The sequence below is a fragment of the Drosophila hydei genome, unplaced genomic scaffold (assembly GCF_003285905.1).
Source record: "Drosophila hydei strain 15085-1641.00,03,60 unplaced genomic scaffold, DhydRS2 tig00008128-arrow-arrow-pilon, whole genome shotgun sequence".
Lineage (NCBI taxonomy): Eukaryota > Metazoa > Arthropoda > Insecta > Diptera > Drosophilidae > Drosophila > Drosophila hydei.
This window is the reverse complement of record NW_022045838.1, coordinates 126,589-146,588: the sequence shown is the minus strand read 5'-3', so window position 1 is coordinate 146,588 and position 20,000 is coordinate 126,589. Positions and strand designations below refer to the sequence as shown.

Sequence of the window (20,000 nt, the reverse complement as noted above, 5' to 3'; positions counted from 1 at the left end):
AATTAAACGAAAAAATTCGTTTTACGCTCACCTGTTCAACTTTTTCTCACAGTTCTCTATGTCGTCTTCGAGCCGCTTCTTCTCGCGTGATTTCTCTGCAAAGAAATCGTTGAGCTTCTGCAACTTGTCTAGAATGACCTGCAGCTCGGCGCGTTTAGCGTTCAGCTTCTCCATTTGCTGTGACAGATCGCCCTCAGCTTCGGCCAGCGCTGCCTTTTTGGGCATGACGATGCGTGCCACCTTGTCGTAGACATCCATGGCACGCACCCATCTACAAATGCCCTCGCAAGCCATGGAAGCGGCCTTAATCTTTTCTGGCACGAAGTCTCGATCAGCTATATACCTGAGATTATATGGCAAAACAAAGTTATATATAAATACGTATATATATATATGTAATCGAGTCCCTTACTTATCTCGTATCTTTTTAATAATGGCCGGCGGTATGTTGTCCTTGTCGAAGGTCTTGAGCGATTCGAGGAACTTCATGTCGCTGAGCATGCGCATAGATGGACCCCAATAGTCCTCCACCATATGGCCACTTGGATCTGGTTTACGATCAGGCTTTATGCCCTTGAGCACGCAAACCGCCTCCAGAGTTAACTTGACGCCATATGGCGGATTCTTCATGGACTTCACTACGCCAATATCCGCGGGCTTCAAAGTGTTCAGCGCTTCGAGGGCTGCCTCCATTGCAGGAATTGCCTCTGCAAGATCCGTTTCGCAATCGTCCTTGATGGCTTGTGCCGCGGCAGCTGCTTCATTGGCCGCCGCTTCATCTGCACCCACCACTTCTTTCTTCTTCTCGGCCTCTGCCGTCTCACGCTCAATATTCACCATAATGCGATCGGTTTCATCGGATAAGATCTTCAGCTTCGGCTGCAAGTCGTACAGATTAGTCTGCATTTCACCCACCTGACTGGCAGCAAAATCCAACTTCTCTAAGCCAGTTGTGTATCTGTCCCTCAATCTAGTTATCTCATCGATTTTACGAGCGTAGAATGTGCGAAAGGCTTTCAGCAGCTCTAGATAAGCTGAAGGCGTCACATAATTGCGACGACCCAACTCCAAATAACATTTTTCACTAGCATCCACCACGGATTGATGGAAGTACATGACACAAACGACCAAATCTTCCTCTAGCTGTGTTAATTCCCGTTCAACTTCGCCTATAGTCTTGTGTTTCTCACCCTCCTGCAACTCCTGCGCTTCCTCGGAAATCCTTGGCGTCTCCTCGTGTGGCTTATTTAGATTCATGGACGTGACGAAATAGGTGCCCACGCGCGAGAGCGCCTCCTCCGGCCAGGGCATATACCAGTCAATGGTGCAGCAATTGATCAGCGAGGGATAGACTCGTATGCGTTCCTTGAACGAATCTCCGATTGGCGAAAAGGCGAGCGCTATATGCAGCTGCTCTCTTATTCGTTCAATAAAATAGGCATACACCTCGCTCGGCAGCGTGTCCAGCACTTTGCCCTAAAGTGGAGTAGATAGATATATATGTACATATATACATGCAGCAAGTAGAATCGTTACACACTCACCAATTGCTTGGCCACACTGGCCATATTCTCCATAATGGTTGCCTTGTCCTCCAGTTGATACAGATTTGGCAAATCACCTGTATTAAGTATGCCATTGATATCCTCCACATAGCCCTCATCCGTTGCCTGTGCAAAAGAATAAAAACAAAAAATAACAAGTGTCCAGAGAATAGCCATACTGTCCAATGCAAATCTCTAAGCTTTGCCCTATTTCATATATGCAGAGCTTGCCCGCACAGGATGCCAAATGTAAACTGCAATTGCAATTGCAACTGCAACAGCAACAGCAACTGCAACTGCAACTGCCACTGCACCTGCAGCTCGAGTTGTTACATGCATTTTGCATTCGCTCTAAGTGCCATAGGATTTGATTCTATCCAAAATACTTCACATTGAAATTTTAGAGTTGCCTAGCCCCGAGGCGGAGTCGTCGCCCGAATCCAAGTTGTAGGCTCTTTGAAGCATTTTAGTGTAATTGTTAATTAATGTGTGCAACGAGATTTGTTTGTCGATGAGTGTATGAGAGAGTGACAGAGAGAGAGAGAGTGGGCGCTAGCAGGAAACCTAAATACGGCATTGATTGATTTGCCAGGGAGTTGAATTTGCTCATGCAAATGTTACCATTGCCAGAACAAAAGGTATACATAATCACTTTAACAATACATCAGCAAAATGCAATAGGTTTGAGCTTAGATTGTTGTGGCTCAAGAGCTCCAATAGATAAGTATATTTTATATTCAAACAGCCAAACAGCCAGAAGCAATCATCAAAAGTAACTTACGAATGCGTAAGGCAAGCAGATGCGAGGATTGAATACAGTTACTAAATGGTTGGCTTTATATAAAGTAGAGATATATGTAATATATAGAAAAATTATATATAATAAATTATAATAAATTTATAAAATATAATAAATTTATAACAAGTCACCTCTACACACGATGTTTATAAAAATAGTAGTGCGACTAAGAACTAATTTTAAGATAAATTTTAATTTTAATAGCAAAAATCAACTCTGTACACACTGTAGAAGACTTTCTTTAAGACAAAGTTGATATGGTTAAAATATATACAGAATTTATATAGATGTTTTTATGATAATAGTAGCTCTACAAAATTTAATGAGAGACTTAATATTGTATATGTTAAGACTTCTTATCTTAACATCTTTCCGTAATTTGTTCCTGTGAGTTGCACTTAAAATTGCTTTCAAGATGCTCTCATCCAATTAGTTGCTTAAAAAATATTTCATAAGAGTAGAGTATTCAGAAATCTCTCATATACAATTTGATATATTGCACTAATTATTATGACAGACTCGCTCGCAGATGCATTTATAATTTCATGAGATATTGTTTAATCATGTTGATTCGAGGTTTCGGCCCATAAATTAAGCTTTAATTCAGATTTCAAATTTTACTCAAATCTTGTATGCAGCGCAAAGGCTCTTCAGTTGCCATAATTGATGTGCTGCTGTGTATGCAAATTATTTGGCAATAATCAAGTTACATAGCTCAACAATTAACCTAATTAGAAATGTAAATTTTGGCACAAACAATGAGTGTTGTCTTTGACTTGGCTTAAAGCGCAGCTAACAATAAGCCCAAATTTGATTTTTGTTGCACAACAACTGTTTGTGGGTGTGTGTGTGTGTGTGTTTGTCTCACGCGTGCTAACAATATTTTAAGTGATTTAGATTAGTTTCCATTTGGTATTCTACGATTTTTATGGGTTTGATGTACCCCGCTGACATTGATTTTAGTTTTGTAGAGCTGTCAATGCGGTTTACAACATTATTAAAACGTTTTTTATTAGCCTTCCAACTGGTTGCTGAGATGATTATATGCTGATTATCTACACAAAATGACTCGTTGCTAATGAGCTCAAACAGAATCTTAACTCACCTGAGCATCGGAGAATAGGAACACGGTGTGATTTATATTGAAACTTGATGCCATAAGTATCTTTTTGAGATCATCGCGCCAATCGGCTATTGTGTATGATTTGGACACCTGGACGGTCATCAGGCGGCAATCGGCTATGTGAGCAGCCAGGCGACAAGAGCTGCGTCGGCCTGAACCACCCATGCCGACCATCAGAATGTTGCCTCGAGGCATTTGCAGCACACGAGAGACTCTGCGAATGGTTAATCATAATAAGATTCAATCATAATAAGCTTTCAGCTACCTGCTGACATGCTCGATGGCAAATCGAAACATGACCAAATCCATCGGCGAACTGGAGAAGGAGTTGTAGTCTTGCAGATAGTACTTCATGAGCTTCTCTAGCTTTTGATAGCTGTCGCATTCGTCATAGAACTTGGGCTCCGCATCCGGTTCCATGTAGTTGCCAAAGAAGAGATTACGTATATCGTTGTCGCTCAACTTCTCGCCCGGTTCAATGCGCTCTGCGAAAGCCGATTCGAGCGAGAAGCGTAAGCAGTTCTTACACGCATCAATGGCCATAATTAGAAGACGATCCCGATCCAGCTGGTCGACCAAACTGCAATGGCGACAGACAGACGGCAACAATAAGAGGGGCGAATGGGGTGGCTTCATAAAAAGTTAGTGGAGTTGCATACCGGTCATAAAACACACGATAAGTTTCATGCGCCCACAAACGACCCATCTTTTCCGGATCCGGCATACGCTTTGGCGGCACCATCACAATACCCTGAAAGACGCGCGTGATATCTCGCAAAGAAAAGGTATAGTGCGACTTGGCTGGCGTGGGCAGAAAGATGCGCATTGCCTCGCGATAGACGCTGACCATTGCCTCTGCCAAGCCCTACAAAAAAAGAAACGGTGACATATGAATATGTATAGATACTTGTTCAACAACAACAGGAAGGCAACGTGAGAGGGCAAGATAGAACGAATGGCCATTCGAACTTTTTTGCAAAATGAAGTTATAAAATTCGCCATTTTAATTTTATTATGCGCCAGCGCCTGGCAGAGAGCCAAAATGAGTAGCAGGCGGCGGACAATTGGACAGAGATTGTACAGTCACATTGCTGTTGTTGTTGTTGTTGTTGGAGGAGGAGGAGAAGGTGGACTGTGGATTGGTGGTACGTACACGCGATAGCAGGCCCACCTTCTCGGGATAGCCCTTGGCAAAATGCCAATCACCAATCGTCGTGAATATACGTATGATAGTTGAATCCTCAAAGGAGTCCACGGCCACAACGAACATGTGGCGATAGAGACGCGGAAAGATAAAATTGCTGCCGCCCAATGTGCCCATAGCACAGACCAAAGACTGAAAGAGATGACAGTAAAGAAAGTGAAAGAGAGAGAGATGCTCAACAAAATGTTATATTTCAGTCAGGGAATTGTTGACAATTAGCAGTCACTCACCATATCAATCAGCTCGATTTTCGTGGTATCTATTAGATCCGACCAGTAGCCATGATCTAGCCAAGTGCGCAGAAGTTCCAGCGGAGCCTGTGAGCCGTACGTATCCTTGGAGGGCATGGCCACATCATCACAAAAGACTATGCACTATATAGGAAAGAGATATAAGATATATAAGAGATATAAGATATATATGTTTAAAGTCGATAACCTTCTTACCTTCTTGCCTAATGCTGGTCCATAGACGCCCTTGCGTCGTCGATCCAGCTTGCTCATGATTGTATCCTGCACCATTTGGGCCGAGGTGCGTGCAGAGAAGTTGATAATATTGATAATATTGGCATATTTGGGTAGAGCCAGCAAGTTGCTAGTTATTATGGCGCTCTTGCCCGTGCCAGTTGGCCCGATGACCAGCAGACTAAAGGATTTGGCTGTGCAAAACTCCTGCCAGTAGGATATGTAGCCCGTCTCCTTGGTAGGCACAATCAGTTCGCTGATTTGCGCAGACTCCGGGAAATGTGCGCTGCCCGATGACGGATCATCGGATGACTTTTGCCAAGTCCACCAATTTTCGGCCTCATCGAACCGATAGTCGAGAAAGACTTGCTTCTCGGGAAACATTTGGCCGCGATTCAGTGAGAAATACTTGGGTTTCGGGAAGTCCTCGTTGGAACCATAAATCACCTTGCGCAGCAGCGCATCAAAGGTCCGCTGACCCGCACCCGTCAGAGCCGAGCAGTAGGCCCACGCATAGCAGAAGAGAAACATTTGCTGGAACCAAGTCTGATTGAACACCTTGTGCTTCTCGAGAAAGTGCAGAAAGAAGCGTGAGAAAGTCTGGTACTGATAAATTGGTGATAGCTCCAGCATTTGCTTGCACTGCGGTAGAAACTCCAGGGCAGCTGGTATCAGCCACTCGATCATGTCCTCAAACAGATTCATATAGATTTCGTTAAGGCCCACAACGTTGATCAGCACGTTACAGAAGCTCTTGTGGAAGGCACGCCAGCCCAGCTGCGAGGGCTCCATATAGATCATGCCGCAGCGGGAAACGGTGGCCGGTGATGCCTGCTCCAGATCGGCGGGCTCGAACATCATGTTCATCATCTTGGTCATTTGCATAATTTCGCCGGACATGAGACACAGTTTCTTATTGTCATCCAGCACGGTATTTAAGTTCTCAATCCAAACCGCATCCACGGGTCCATCAAACATGACCCAGGCGCGTTCCGTTTTCGGTCCTTGCACCTGCTCCCGAAACGTTTTGGCCAACACACCGTCCGACCATTCATGAGAGATGGGATCAAAGCGTCCATAAAGCTGACCCATGGTAATTGCCTTGGGATTAATAATGCGAAAGACCACCGGATATTCTTTGAGCGTTGCCTGCTCATCAAGTGAAACATTTCGCAGCGTCTGGGCGAGCATCTACATAAAATTGCAATCGCGTTGGACTCGTGCTGAATTATTTAATTCCCTGCTGCACTCACCTGATAGGCTGTCGTCTTGCCGCCCATAGAGCCGCCCACTATCATCAGACCGTGCCGCACCAGCATCATCTCGTATATCTGCATTATTTTTTCCAAATACCAAGGCGTTGCCTGCAGATTTCTCTCCGCCAGATTAATACGCAGCCACTTGATTATGTCATCGCGTACTGGCTAGAAGGAGCGGCAGACAGAAGGTGGTTAAGCAGGTGCAGGCGGCCCGACAGAAGTGTCGTTAAATGGCAAAGGAAAACAGGTGTAAATGAAATATGAAAAATATGCAATGAAATATGCGAGCAAAAAAACGAAGCGAAACCAGTTGAATGGGCATTTCATTATGGACGTCCGCAAGGAGTTGCAACTGATGCTTTATATAGTTGGTGACACGAGGAACCCAATACGAAGTAAAGTTATATATGAATAATTAATAATAACTCATTAAACTCTTGTCCAGAACTACTTAAACAATAAGTTATTAAATTATTGGGAATACGAAACGAAAAATGGGGAAGCAAAGCTTTATGAATCTTGCTCATATATAAGTCAAAAACCAGGCAATAATTCCCTTATGCTACTTGTAGAATAGTGCGATAGGGCATTGAGTCTTCCGCGTGCATAAATCGTCCGTTTTTAATGTGGCCTTGTCCACGCATCTGTCAGCCGGTTATCGCATTAATTTGCTGTTCTTAACGGCGTCTCTTTCAGCTCATTACACCTGCACTTTATGAATTTCTATGTGAGAATTGGAGATGGAGACTTACCATGGGCAGGTCGACGCCCGGGAAGAGATCCATATAGATGCCAATGAAGAGGGAAATATCTTGCTCGAGGAATTTCGGCAGATTGACATCAACAATGGCGCGCAAAACAATCTGGGGCTCCGGCAGGTCAGCATAAAGGCGACGCAGCGATGCGGATGCCAATAGCACGGATTTCACGGCGCGCATACCTGTTCGAATTAAAGGAGAGAGGGTGTGCAGGTGGCATGGCATTAGCTTGACAGTTATGCGGCATTTTGGCGATGTGCATAACTGAGTCACGGGTTTGTCTAAGGTATTTACAATCGATACCTTGGATAAGCCAACCGGAGCTTCATTACAGGCAGGCGACAAAGCAAAATGCAAAAGTTTTTCCAACTGGACAGAGGCAAACAACAACAACAGCCACTGAAACAAGCAGCAACTAAATGTACAAATAGTTTTTATTATTACTTTGCAAAACAACACGCTCGCACACACACACACACACAGGCAGACAGACAACATTGTGTGTGTGGCATTTGTCTCTCACACACGCAGCACAAAAGCGCAAAAGCAAAACTTGCAAGAAAGTTTTTCAATTTAAACTCAAAATAAGATACTGATCAAATGTACTTTGCACATAAACTTGCACAGCTGCCAGCCTGCAATTGCAGTCATCGGCCGGACACATACACACAAACACACACAAACACGCACACACGCACACGCACAGACATGTTGTAATGTCATATGACATGTTATGTCGTAAAAGCGAGCAATATCTTTGCCTTGAAACAAGAAAGAAAACAGGAGAGAAAAAAAACACACACACACACACACATCAGAACATGCCGGATGCAGCATGCAGTAAAATAGCGCAGGACATAGTGCACAGGATGCAGGACAAGCGCAAAGTTGTTTGCCTCAAAGTTGGGCTTGACTGCTTTTCTACCTTATTAGTCAGTTAAAAAGGTAGCCCACCACATAAAGCACGCGTAAAAAGCTAATGAAATCAAGCAAGAGATATGGGAAAAGATATCGAACTTAAGATAGAGAATGGAGCAAGTGATAATAGATATATGATAGTGTAAGGATGTAAGATATTGAGTAAAAGAAAAATATATACTATATAAAATAAAATATGAGATGAAGTGGAATAAAAGATAAAATATCTTGAGTGTAGCTTAGATAGTAACGGAACGATAGAAATCGAAAACATAGAGAGCTAGATGTATAAGTGTCAATAGATGAAGTATAGATATATTTGTAGATATAAAATACTGTAGATAAGTAGGTAGGTAGCTATAGATATATGCATGAATAGAAGCAAAGGTAAAGCAGCGATGCATATACATAGTTATATAAAAACAGATAAATATATATATATATACCATAATCATAATGGGATTGCGAGGACAGCTGCTCCGAGCACAATTTGTAGGCCTGCACAATCTTCTGTGACAACACACGTGCCATATCGAAGCCGTTAGAGTATAGTGTTATCTCGCCGATCATCGCATAGTCCGGCACCATCATAGCCACCGTACGGAACAGAACCTTCAAGTTATCGGGCAGTTCTGTGCGGCCAGCATAGCTAAAGAGTGGAGAGAGAGAGGAGGGGGGAGAACGATTGAAACGATTCAAGAGCCAATGGCCAATCAAATACATCAAATTGCAAGTGCTAATGGCATAAATAGTAAAGCCGGACTACAGAGCCAAGCAATAACTAGCAATATGAGTGACTGCTTTTAAGGAACGTCTGGCTGAGTGACAAATTGGCAGGCAAAAGACAGACGCAAAAAATGCTAAAAAGAAAAAGTTTAGGCATGGATTGTAGAATATTGAATGCCCTGATCGAAAAATTTATGTTCGTCAAGGACTTTTATATTTATGGGCGATTTTATGTTGTATAGAAGATTTTACTGATGGCCTATTTATGCCCTATTATTATTGCCAGATATAACATGTTAATCCTGCTTTGCCGAACTATGAAACTTGCTAGCTATTAGAAACAGTCAGAGGTAGCTATAAAGAATAGCTATGTGAAGCTCTTGAATATAGCTTTATTAAGATGGGAGATAATTCAATTCAGATGAGAATTCTGAGAAAACTATTTAAATACAAAGACATTAATCACAGTAATAAAAAATTCGGTTGCCTTGCCATAAGGTAACGTAGCTAGAAACAAAACCACAATACCCGCTGCAAATGGCTAAAAAAAGGCTAAACTTTCTGGCCAGCTAAAAAAAGAAGTACGTGAAGTTGAAAGCAAGGGAAATTAAGACCTTTTTCTGAATGGCAACGCTTTGGCACAGAGTCTGAGTGTCAGTTATGGCCGTTGCGTGTGGTGCAGGGCGGTGCAGTGGCTGGTCGTAGGCCTAATATGCATGTTTGTCGCAGCTGTTTCACATATATGCCAAAGCAATAAATATCCGCAACCGTATGGGGCACAAAATCTCCAATAACGCAATAACTACCAATATCGGGACCAAGCCCAAAGGCCCGCCAGCTAGGCAGCCATTGGTAACTAATAGCCCCGGCTACGAGTCGAGTCGAATCGAACTCTGTCAGTGACACTGTTTTGCCCCACTAGGCATGGTCGTAGATGACATAGGCCGTGTGTCGTAGCTTACAAAGTAACTAAATGCATTTTCAAATGCACAGCGGAAAAAAAAAGCGAAAAGAACGCGATGCGTGAAACCGCAGCTGCTGCTGCTGCTGCTGCTGCTTTTGCTAGAGCAACAGCTTCCTGCTTCGTGGCGCCTGCTACTATGGCACTCATCTCACGTGCCACTCACCCAGGATTCATGGTTATGAATATGGTGCAAGTTGGATCCAGTTTGAGCATTGTATCCTCGAAAAAGAATTTCACAACCTTGCGTCCAATAGCCCGCTGTATGGTTAGAATCTGTTGCGCCACCACCGACAGCACCTCCAGCTCTATGCGATTGAACTCATCGAAGCAGGCCCAAGCTCCCGACTGTGCCAGGCCCTGAAAAGAAGAAAAAACAAACAAAAATGCATATATAAAAAATAACACACAAGTAATTTGGGCAGTGTACGACTACTAGATACCTTGTAAAAGACTACAGCTTATCTTAAATTATATTTTGAATTCCTTAAACATTCAGCTAAGCTTAATTTTATAGAGACAGATTAGATGTGGAGGAGAGACAGAGAAGGGAAGTTGTAGAAAGAGTGAAAGAGATAAAAAGAGAGAAAAACACAGAATAAATGAGAGACAGGAAGAGAGTTATAAAGAGAGAGAGAAAGGGGAAGAGAAAGTAAGAGAGATGGAGAAAGTGAAAGAGAAAGATATTGACAGAGAGAGAGAAAAAGATATGTAAAGTTATAGAAACAGAAATGGAAAGAGAGAGATAGAGAAAAAGAAACAGATATATGGAGATGCCGAGAAAGATACAGAATTGGAGAAAAAGACGAATGTAAGGATAGAAACGTATCGATTAATCGCAAGTTGAACTTAGCATTTTTAGCCCATTTTCAATAGGTTACAGAGTATTAAAAGAATAGAAACACAAGCAAACTCTCGGTTGGCTTGGGGTAAGGAAAATGTATAACAAAACGCATCCAGCAGAGAAATGGCAAAAATAGCCAAAGCAAACAGCAGCATAAACATTATTTTCAGTTGCTCATCGTTCGGTGCTCGTTCACATTCTCGGTTTTGGTTCGATTTTGCTCGGGCTATGTGTGCTGCGTGTATTTGTTGTGTGCCAGTGTGTGTGTGTGTGTGTGTGTAGTTGCCAATGCCTGGACAAACGGCAAAGGAACAAACATTGCAACATGGTTTACAAATGTAGACGAGTTGTTGCCGCTGCCGACTGCGTGGGTTGCCCTACGGTATGCGGTTCTGGTCGGTTGGGGTCAGATAGTAAACGAGAGAATGGACTTGGGGGCCAATGCAGCGCCCTTTGATATGCTTTTCTTTTGCATGTTGCCAATAAATATGCAGCTTTATGCGAGAGAGTGTGGGAGAGGGCTCGTGGGAGAGAGTGAGCGGGACGGAAGCGTTCTAGAAGTGCTCGTAACATATGCCAACTGACTGTTTGCTGTTGCACAATGAGAAGAAGCTCTACACAGCAGCAGCAGCAGTGGCAAAGCGTTCTTTAAAGGGATTTTATATGCGCTCATAAATAGGTATTATTTAAGGGAACCGGGAAAAAAAACATGCGCTGATAAAGCGGATTTTCATTTAAAGGCGGAAACTGATAAAACTTTAAAGCTAGTTTTAAAAGAAAGCTATAAATTTATAAACTTTTTGTTGTATTGATCTTCCCTTTGATCATGTGAACCGGCTCTGTTGTTTTGTATCAAGCAGCGCCCTTTGGCCACCACTGGTCGCGCCTAGAACACACGCAACAAGAAGCACAACAACATCGATGTGGCATCAACAACATTCGGGCTGTTTTACATGCTGTTGCGCGTTCGCACATTTTTTTCTGGTAGTCGCAATTGTTGTTGCTGTTGTTTCTATTGTGCAATTAGCGCAGGCAGCTATGTGTGTGTGTGTGTTGAAGCCTTCTTTGTTCATTTTTTGTTGTTGTTTGCGTTCAATTCTTTGGCTGGCATTTGGACACTTTGAACTCTATCAAAGTGGTTTGTTGCCTTTGGCAGCTGCAACCAATTTTTTCCAACTGCCTCTCTCACTCTGTGTGCTGCTCGCATCCGCTCATAGATTCATAGATATTGAGAAGTTTTGCGCATTCATTGGACAACTGGCCTTTTGTTTTATTTTTTTTTTTTTTTGGTGGGAAAGAACTTTGGTGAGCTGCCATTGTTGCGGGCATTTTATGGGCATTTCCATTTGCGGAGACGAAAATTGTTTTTGGGGCCGGCTTGCCATATCTGGGCAGGCATAAATCGAAATCGAAATAGTTTGAATTGTTTGGCAATTGCAAATTATTTTATTGCTTGCAAAATTGTTTTAGCAGACTGCGCGTGGAAAATTTACGACTTCCGAAATATTATGGCAAAAACCAGACAGTTGGACAGACAGTTGGAGAGCGGGTGCCCGTGTCATGCATAGAGATAGAAACTACTTTCTAAAAACTAAGCAACTATTAAACAAAAGCAGTCAACAGCTTAAAGCGAATAAATGGCAATAAATGAATGAGCAACACGTTTGCGCTGGCCTTATGTTAGCTTCAGCTTAAATCAAATTAATTAATCTAAATCGAGATTCGAACGCTGAAATTTCGGGTTCTTGTTGTTCTTGTTTGATTTGCGCCAAAAGTTTGTGATTATTTTCGCATGCAAATTAACGCCAACAGACTCAACCCAATTTATCCCAGCTCTAATGGTTAGAAAGAGTCGAAGTGAGGGACCTTTTAACCATTATGCAATTAGGCGTGCTACAGAATTAAGCGATTAGAGCCTCAAACACGCATAAATTTTACTACACACAGCACCCACTTAAGATGCGGTCGCATGTTAGTGTGTGTGTGTGTGAGTGTGTGTGTGTGTGTGTGTGTGTGTGTGTGTGTGTGAGTGTGTCTGTGTGCGTGTGTAAATATGCGTGTGCGGTTAACGACCTGCTAATAAAAATTTGCATAGATTTGAACGCTCACGAAAGCTTTTTAGTCCCAGTCCCACATTTGGCATTCTAGTTGCTTCTTGTATAAAGAGACCAACTAGTCGCCATAGCGATTACTTTCACAAACTACCTAATTAGTCAGACCATAGAACTGCATAAATTTCAATATACAGTCGGGCATTTTAGTCAGCGGCTAACTGTGGTGAACGGCTCCGCCGTGTCTGGACAAAAAGAACGCAAGTCCAAACACTGGAAGAAAAGGTAATTGCAATGAGGGAGATTATTGAATCACTATTATAACTAAAATAATATAAATAGAAAATAATACAAGTGTGTTAAATTCTGGTATTGGAGAAAAAAATTGCAGAAAAATGAAACTTTTTTGAAAAAAATTAAAAAATTAAGAAATGAAAAAAAAAACAAAAATTTTAAAAAAATTGATAAAATTATAAAAAAAATTTCATTAAATTCAAAATAATTATATGATTTCTAAGATTGGGAACTGTACTATATTAAACAAAAAATTTGTGTATAATATTATAAATATTAAAAAAAAAAGAAGCAAATTTATTTTTTATATTTGCTATTGTTTAAACCTTTAATTTTCTCTCACATTTCGCTATTTTGAGCCTAATAAAGAAATGTTCTTAACAAGTGTATTAGACAATTAAGGCTAAGCACTATAGAAAAGCTTGATATATATAAATACTTGGCAAACTTCATGAAATCCGAGCTTAAAAAACAATTTCAGTCTCGCAACTGGTAACCGGACTTCAGGCTAATCCGTTAGTAATTTTCTCTAAGTGTAAGTTGAGCTGCACGTGTGTGTAAATGTGGGTATAAGTGTGTAGGTGTATACTGAAAGTCATCATTGGTGCGCGTGCCGCTGCCTGGGACAGGTTCTTTGATTAATGTTGTTGACCAACATTGGGCCATCAATTAGCAGAAAGACTCGAGCGCACGAGCGTGCGGGGTAGACAGCGTGTCGCAGTTCTCAGAACTCTTAGAAGCAGACACAGAATCCGAAAAACCTGTAGTAGTGAAACAATCGCACACTTACCTTAAAGAACTTGCCCAGCGCTTTGTAGTCGAGGCCATCGGAGCAGTTAAATACGACGCACTTCTTGGCCACAGCCTTGGCCAGATCCTTGCAGGTCTCCGTTTTGCCAGTGCCCGCAGGACCTTCCGGCGCGCCGCCCAAACATAACTTCAAAGCGCCCATCAAAGTGCTACAAAACGGAGAATTAGAAAAGAGGTTTTTTAGTCAGTAACATGTGCGTGGGCGGCTCCGTCCCTATGGACGGGTGGGCGGCGGTGCGGCATGTGCTGCACAGAAGGCAACATGCCAAAGTATGTTTTTAATATCTGTTTTGCGTTTTTTCGCATTTCTCGTTGCTGCAGCTTAAACAATTGTCATTTATGGGTACTTTTGTTGTTGCTGCTGTTGTTGTTGTTCTTGCTGTTGCCAGTTTTTATGCCCCGCACTCATAAAAGCGCTTGCAAAAAAGGGTATAATAAAGCTGTGCAAATGTTTGTGACAAACAGAAGGAGAGATCTTTGAGCCTATAAAATGTGTACAGTAGTCGGTTGTGAACTGACGTTGGACTTTATAAGTGGGTGGGATAATGATGTTGATAAATGGAGATATTTAAAGTCAAGTAACGAGAGTAGAGAGTAGAGAGTCGAGAGTCGAGAGTCGAGAGTCGAGAGTCGAGAGTCGAGAGTCGAGAGTCGAGAGTCGAGAGTCGAGAGTCGAGAGTCGAGAGTCGAGAGTCGAGAGTCGAGAGTCGAGAGTAGAGAGTAGAGAGTAGAGAGTAGAGAGTAGAGAGTAGAGAGTAGAGAGTAGAGAGTAGAGAGTAGAGAGTAGAGAGTAGAGAGTAGAGAGTAGAGAGTAGAGAGTAGAGAGTAGAGAGTAGAGAGTAGAGAGTAGAGAGTAGAGAGTAGAGAGTAGAGAGTAGAGAGTAGAGAGTAGAGAGTAGAGAGTAGAGAGTAGAGAGTAGAGAGTAGAGAGTAGAGAGTAGAGAGTAGAGAGTAGAGAGTAGAGAGTAGAGAGTAGAGAGTAGAGAGTAGAGAGTAGAGAGTAGAGAGTAGAGAGTAGAGAGTAGAGAGTAGAGAGTAGAGAGTAGAGAGTAGAGAGTAGAGAGTAGAGAGTAGAGAGTAGAGAGTAGAGAGTAGAGAGTAGAGAGTAGAGAGTAGAGAGTAGAGAGTAGAGAGTAGAGAGTAGAGAGTAGAGAGTAGAGAGTAGAGAGTAGAGAGTAGAGAGTAGAGAGTAGAGAGTAGAGAGTAGAGAGTAGAGAGTAGAGAGTAGAGAGTAGAGAGTAGAGAGTAGAGAGTAGAGAGTAGAGAGTAGAGAGTAGAGAGTAGAGAGTAGAGAGTAGAGAGTAGAGAGTAGAGAGTAGAGAGTAGAGAGTAGAGAGTAGAGAGTAGAGAGTAGAGAGTAGAGAGTAGAGAGTAGAGAGTAGAGAGTAGAGAGTAGAGAGTAGAGAGTAGAGAGTAGAGAGTAGAGAGTACAGAGTACAGAGTCGAGAGTAGAGAGTAGAGAGTCGAGAGTAGAGAGTAGAGAGTATAGAGTAGAGAGTACTTTATAAGTAGTATAATAGTAAAAATTTTGATTCCCTTTGACCAAGGTGCGATATTTGGAGTTTTATTTCCATCTTCCCAACATTCTTTTCCGAAAGACTTTATTCTATTTAAAATTATGTGCTATAGGGTATTTAATCTTTTAAATGACAAAAGCTTTATACGCTCTCGTTTTTCTTTTTGTTCCATTTTTGCCCATGCAAGTTCATATTTTTATCATATTGGCAGCGCAGCCAGCTCCACGCTGCTTGGCTGTATATTTTTTAGCATTTCCGGTATGGTCATACAAATATCTATACTTTCTTTTTTGTTCCTTTTAACTATGTATGTGTGTGTATGTGTGCGTGGTGTGTGTGTGAAAAACTGTCCAACATTGATTTATTTGTTTAATATAAAAGTTTTATCGGAAACCCCATTAAAATGTCCTTTCTGCCAGCTTGCCAGCAACGGGCTGGCTCTCTCTTGCTGCTGTTGTTGTTGTTGTTGTTTGCGTTTGTCGTAGGCAAAGCTTAAACAACAACAACAACGAAAAAAGGTTTTCAGCTCTTTTTGCGTATTTTGTTGAAAAATGAAAATAAATTTAAAATGCAGTGAAATAAAATAAATATTTTTCCAATAAACGCTGCCTTTCATGACTTTTAGAGCGGTCAGAGAGGCAGCCGATGGCTCAGCTGCTTTGCAAACGTTTTGTCAATTAATGTTTGTGTGTGTGTGTGTGCAGATAATAGTTGTTACCCACCGATAGCAGCGATCCGTGAGCGGCGTAACGACCAAGCGTGGCAAATTGCCAAGGTATTCCATGCCATATTTAACGTCTGTAACCACCATGCTGACGCACACCCAATCCTCGTTCTCTGTGGAAGTAAATTAGCAATAGTACAGGGTATACAACTGCTACTCACTCTCGTTGACCTTCCAATAGTAGCGCAACTGCGATATCCAATCGAAGTCCTGTATGCTAGTAATATGCATGTCCACCAGATACTTGACAACATCGCGAGCTGTTGGATTATGACTTGAATTAAGACTTAAGAGATACCCTATAAAATTACTCTTACTGACCATGCACATCCAGCACAATGAGCGCCTCCACAGCAATGCGCACACCAGTTTGAAGATCTGTACGAACGAGTCGTACCAGGTCTCCAATTTGTGAATTGGACTTCTCCAAATATGCCGGCAGGAACTTCTTCTCAATGGCTTCCTCCACCTGGCAAATGTAAATAGCCGGAGAGCATAAAGTGCATAAAAAATGTGGCAGGTGGGCAAATAAATGGCAAAATATGATTTTCAATTTTGTGAGAAACACGCTCAAAGCCCAGCAGGGAAAAGCGCGCAAGCACAAAGAGCTTCGAAGCCAGCGCGGCTAATCGCACTGTCAGAGTCAGAGTGACAGACGTACAGAAGGACAGACGGAGACAGAGAGAGAGCGAGACAGGCAGCTGCTGGGACAGCTGCTGCGGCTTTTTGGCCTTTGTGGTGTTTTTGCTTTTTGCGGTTGAAATGGATTAAACAAGTTGCTTGCTTACCTCATAGGTCCAGGCAGCACAGGAAATGCCGAGTACAACCTGGCCGGGCCATGATACGACCCAGGAAATACGATCGATCTGGGCATAATCCTCCCAGGATTCTTTCATTTGTTCTAGTACACTATCCAGCATAACATACTCGACCTCCTTCAACCAAATTTCCACCAAGCCCTGTCAAGAGATGAATTTAGTACGAGTTCAAGCGTCGTTAGATAGCCCCATACATTCGCCGATTGCGGATTGATCTTGCGCACCAGACTGACGCGCTCATCTTCATCGCTAATCATTTGCGTGATTTCCATGTTTTCATCGAAAGTTAAGGTGCCAATCTGCAAGAAGATGAGAGTTGTTATGGCTATAAAGAGAGATGGAGCTCTATTCTGCTTACGCCTTCAAAGCATTTGCGTAAATGTGGCTGCACGCGCATTGGATCCTTCGTCTCCGACAGTATTTCGAGCAGTTCATCGTTGGACAAAAAGAAGAAACGGGCAAAGAACAGACGCTTCTGCTCCAAATACGTATTCAAGCCCTTCTGCACCGTCTCCAAATCCTCGATAGCCTTGGTAAATATCTCAAGCATATTGGGATATTCGGTGGCCACCATTACATGCTGATCCTTTAGCGTATTCTTCATAATACGTCGCCAGATCTTATCCACGGCCTTAAAGTTACGGCCCTCCAGCGGCATTTGACGCATAATATCCTCAGAGCTGAAAATGGGCTCCAAATACATCCAAGTGACCTGCACATTTGTCCAGGCATCGATGATATTCTGGATCAGCAACAGTCGCTCCTCCCAGTCATCCGCCTTGGAGCCGAGGGCGACAATGAAAGGCGAACGCTTCATAGCCTGCGTGCGCATAATGTGGTCATCCAGCAGCGTTTGTATATCATCTATAGAGGCCAACAGATGCGTATCGGAATCGCGATACTGGAGCACATCGAACATAACATCGCGCCAATCATTATGCATGTTCTTGAGACCCATATTCAAATCGTATTCCTTGCCCGCTGCATTCGTAATCTCCTCCAGCTCTGGCAATATGCTCATTATATCGGCATCAATCATGTCCTTGAGCGTGGGGTACAGACGCGGATTTATTTGGCGACCCAATATCGCCGATATTTTTTCCCAATGCCGCTTCTCTAGACCATGCCGACAGATGGAATCCAACACGGGCAAATAGACGCGAAACTTTTCAATTTTGATGCGTATCTGCTCGGCGACACGTTTGGCAATCGGATTGTAGGACAACTGGCGCGACAGCTTGTGCATAATCTGGATGGGGATAATGATGAACCGAACGATGGTTAGAGTGAAACGCATGGAGTCAAGTGTCACGTGTGTGGGACTCCTTAAAGCTATCCATCTAATGTGGCTGACTGCTAAGCCGACTTAATGGGTGCCAAGACCGAAGCCATTGGCAGCCACTAACTTTGTATACACTGTACAAATGACTTAGCTAAAAGTCGACTCTTTAGAGCTCTAGTTCCAGTTGAAGAATAATAAATTGGCTTCAACTCTTTAGTTAGAGTTGAATATTAATAAATTGTTAGCAGAGTATTCGCACAGTCGGCTACAACCGACTTGGTTTCCTCAGCTACTTGAGTTTTGCCTAAAAAAAATTTAATTCAACTGCCATTGCCTTTTCCTTTGCCTCTGCGCTTTGAGCCAGCGTTTTTTTTTTAAGACTAACCTAGCTGACACACCCACACTCACACGTGCAGCGCTTAGTCGCCGCCAAATATGTTGGCATTTTTTTGCGTTGCATACTTTTCGGCTGGCTCGGCAGCAGGCCTGACGTTTTTTAGTTGACTTTCAGCTGTAGCATTGGCTTACGAACCAGGAGACACGGACGAAACAGACATGGACGGAAGAGCTATGCATGCAGGCCAGAAATCCGACAACAGCTCAAACTTTGCAGCTGCCTGTGCTGCTCGGCGCTCAGTTTTTATTTCCGCCTGGCACTGACTGCGCAATGACAACTTCAACTTCCGATTCCGATTCCGACTTGCAACTACTTACCTTGAACATGGACTCGATCTGCTCCCGCACGCCATCCGCATTAAGGCATTCGAAGCGCTCGAACATCCTGGCAAAAGATGTAAATAGAAATATACAAAACTAGAGTAAAAGCAAAAGCAAAAAAATGCTGCCAGCAGAAGTTTTTGTGTGACACAGCAACAACTTGAACAACAACAACAACAACGGCAACAACTCAAAATCTGGCTATTTTCCGCTGCACTTGAAGTCAACTTTTCTGCTGGCATTTGCATTGCGGATTTGCCCAGCAGCAGGTTGCTTAGTCCTGCCTGTCAGGCTGTCCGCCTGGCTGGCACTTCAATTTCAAATATTTTGTCATTTGCGACAAGTGCCCCACAATGAAGGAACTAAGAGAGGTGCTCAGCCTGAGACTATGTCATCCCTCAGCTCTCGTTGTGCAAAATAATTGCAAACAATTTTGTTTTTTTTTTGTCAGTTGGCATTGCTTACCAAATGAGATAATCCTTTTCGAATTCGTACGATGTCTTCCATAGTTTTTCAATTGGTTCCATCTTCTCAATGATTTCGGCCAGCAGCGGAAAGGCAGAGACATCAATTTGCAACAGTGTCTCCTCCACATTAATGTTCTTCGCTTCACGACTGAGATTCTGGCACAACAATCAAGATTAGTTGAGCAAATACAGCGACCCTGTCCACTACTAACCTCGATGGTAGAGAAGAGCAAGTCAACTGTATCTACACGCTCCTTGAGGTCATCCAGGGTGAGCACTTCACGTACTTCTCTGATGCGGAAGCCATCCATTGTACGTTTCTCTTGGATGAGTAGCTTTTCAAACTGCAAACGTCTCTCTCTGTTGTATCGAGAAGGGATATTGTGAGTAGGAAAGAATTCTTCTTAGATGGTCAGTCAGTCAGTCAATCATATAGATATATTCCGAACTATTTCAATTATTTTATTCTGATAGCATTGTTAACTATTCTAACGTGTTTTACAATCAATCAAAATCAGTCAGTTTGTCAATCAGCCGTTCATGTAGTCAATCAATCAATCAGTAGCGACAAGAAGTTTTACATGAGTGAATATTTTCTTAACTATTAGAATTTTCCTACAAATTTCTGTGTTATTTAGTTATTCAATCAATCAATCAGCTAGTCTATTAATCAGTCAGTATATTTTTTACTTTATATTGATAAATTCTCAATTCAAGTTA

General features: G+C 42.5%; 1 protein-coding gene across 1 annotated transcript in view; it reads right to left on the bottom strand.

The window, feature by feature from the left end:
* LOC111604499 (dynein heavy chain 3, axonemal) overlaps positions 1-20,000 on the bottom strand; it is a 38,537-nt gene that overhangs the window by 7,072 nt on the left and 11,465 nt on the right. Inside the window, exons 17-39 of the mRNA XM_030225313.1 lie at positions 19,493-19,640; positions 19,279-19,436; positions 18,811-18,877; positions 17,173-18,063; positions 17,009-17,113; positions 16,785-16,955; positions 16,318-16,465; positions 16,158-16,256; positions 15,995-16,109; positions 13,736-13,904; positions 9,923-10,116; positions 8,516-8,718; positions 7,146-7,333; positions 6,388-6,558; positions 5,117-6,325; positions 4,901-5,044; positions 4,620-4,802; positions 4,126-4,331; positions 3,732-4,046; positions 3,449-3,680; positions 1,545-1,670; positions 413-1,476; positions 32-343 (exon numbers count right to left, since the gene is read on the bottom strand). Of these exons, the coding sequence (XP_030081173.1) occupies positions 32-343; positions 413-1,476; positions 1,545-1,670; positions 3,449-3,680; positions 3,732-4,046; positions 4,126-4,331; positions 4,620-4,802; positions 4,901-5,044; positions 5,117-6,325; positions 6,388-6,558; positions 7,146-7,333; positions 8,516-8,718; positions 9,923-10,116; positions 13,736-13,904; positions 15,995-16,109; positions 16,158-16,256; positions 16,318-16,465; positions 16,785-16,955; positions 17,009-17,113; positions 17,173-18,063; positions 18,811-18,877; positions 19,279-19,436; positions 19,493-19,640 (6,618 nt within the window). The remainder of the gene's footprint in view (positions 1-31; positions 344-412; positions 1,477-1,544; positions 1,671-3,448; positions 3,681-3,731; positions 4,047-4,125; positions 4,332-4,619; positions 4,803-4,900; positions 5,045-5,116; positions 6,326-6,387; positions 6,559-7,145; positions 7,334-8,515; positions 8,719-9,922; positions 10,117-13,735; positions 13,905-15,994; positions 16,110-16,157; positions 16,257-16,317; positions 16,466-16,784; positions 16,956-17,008; positions 17,114-17,172; positions 18,064-18,810; positions 18,878-19,278; positions 19,437-19,492; positions 19,641-20,000) is intronic.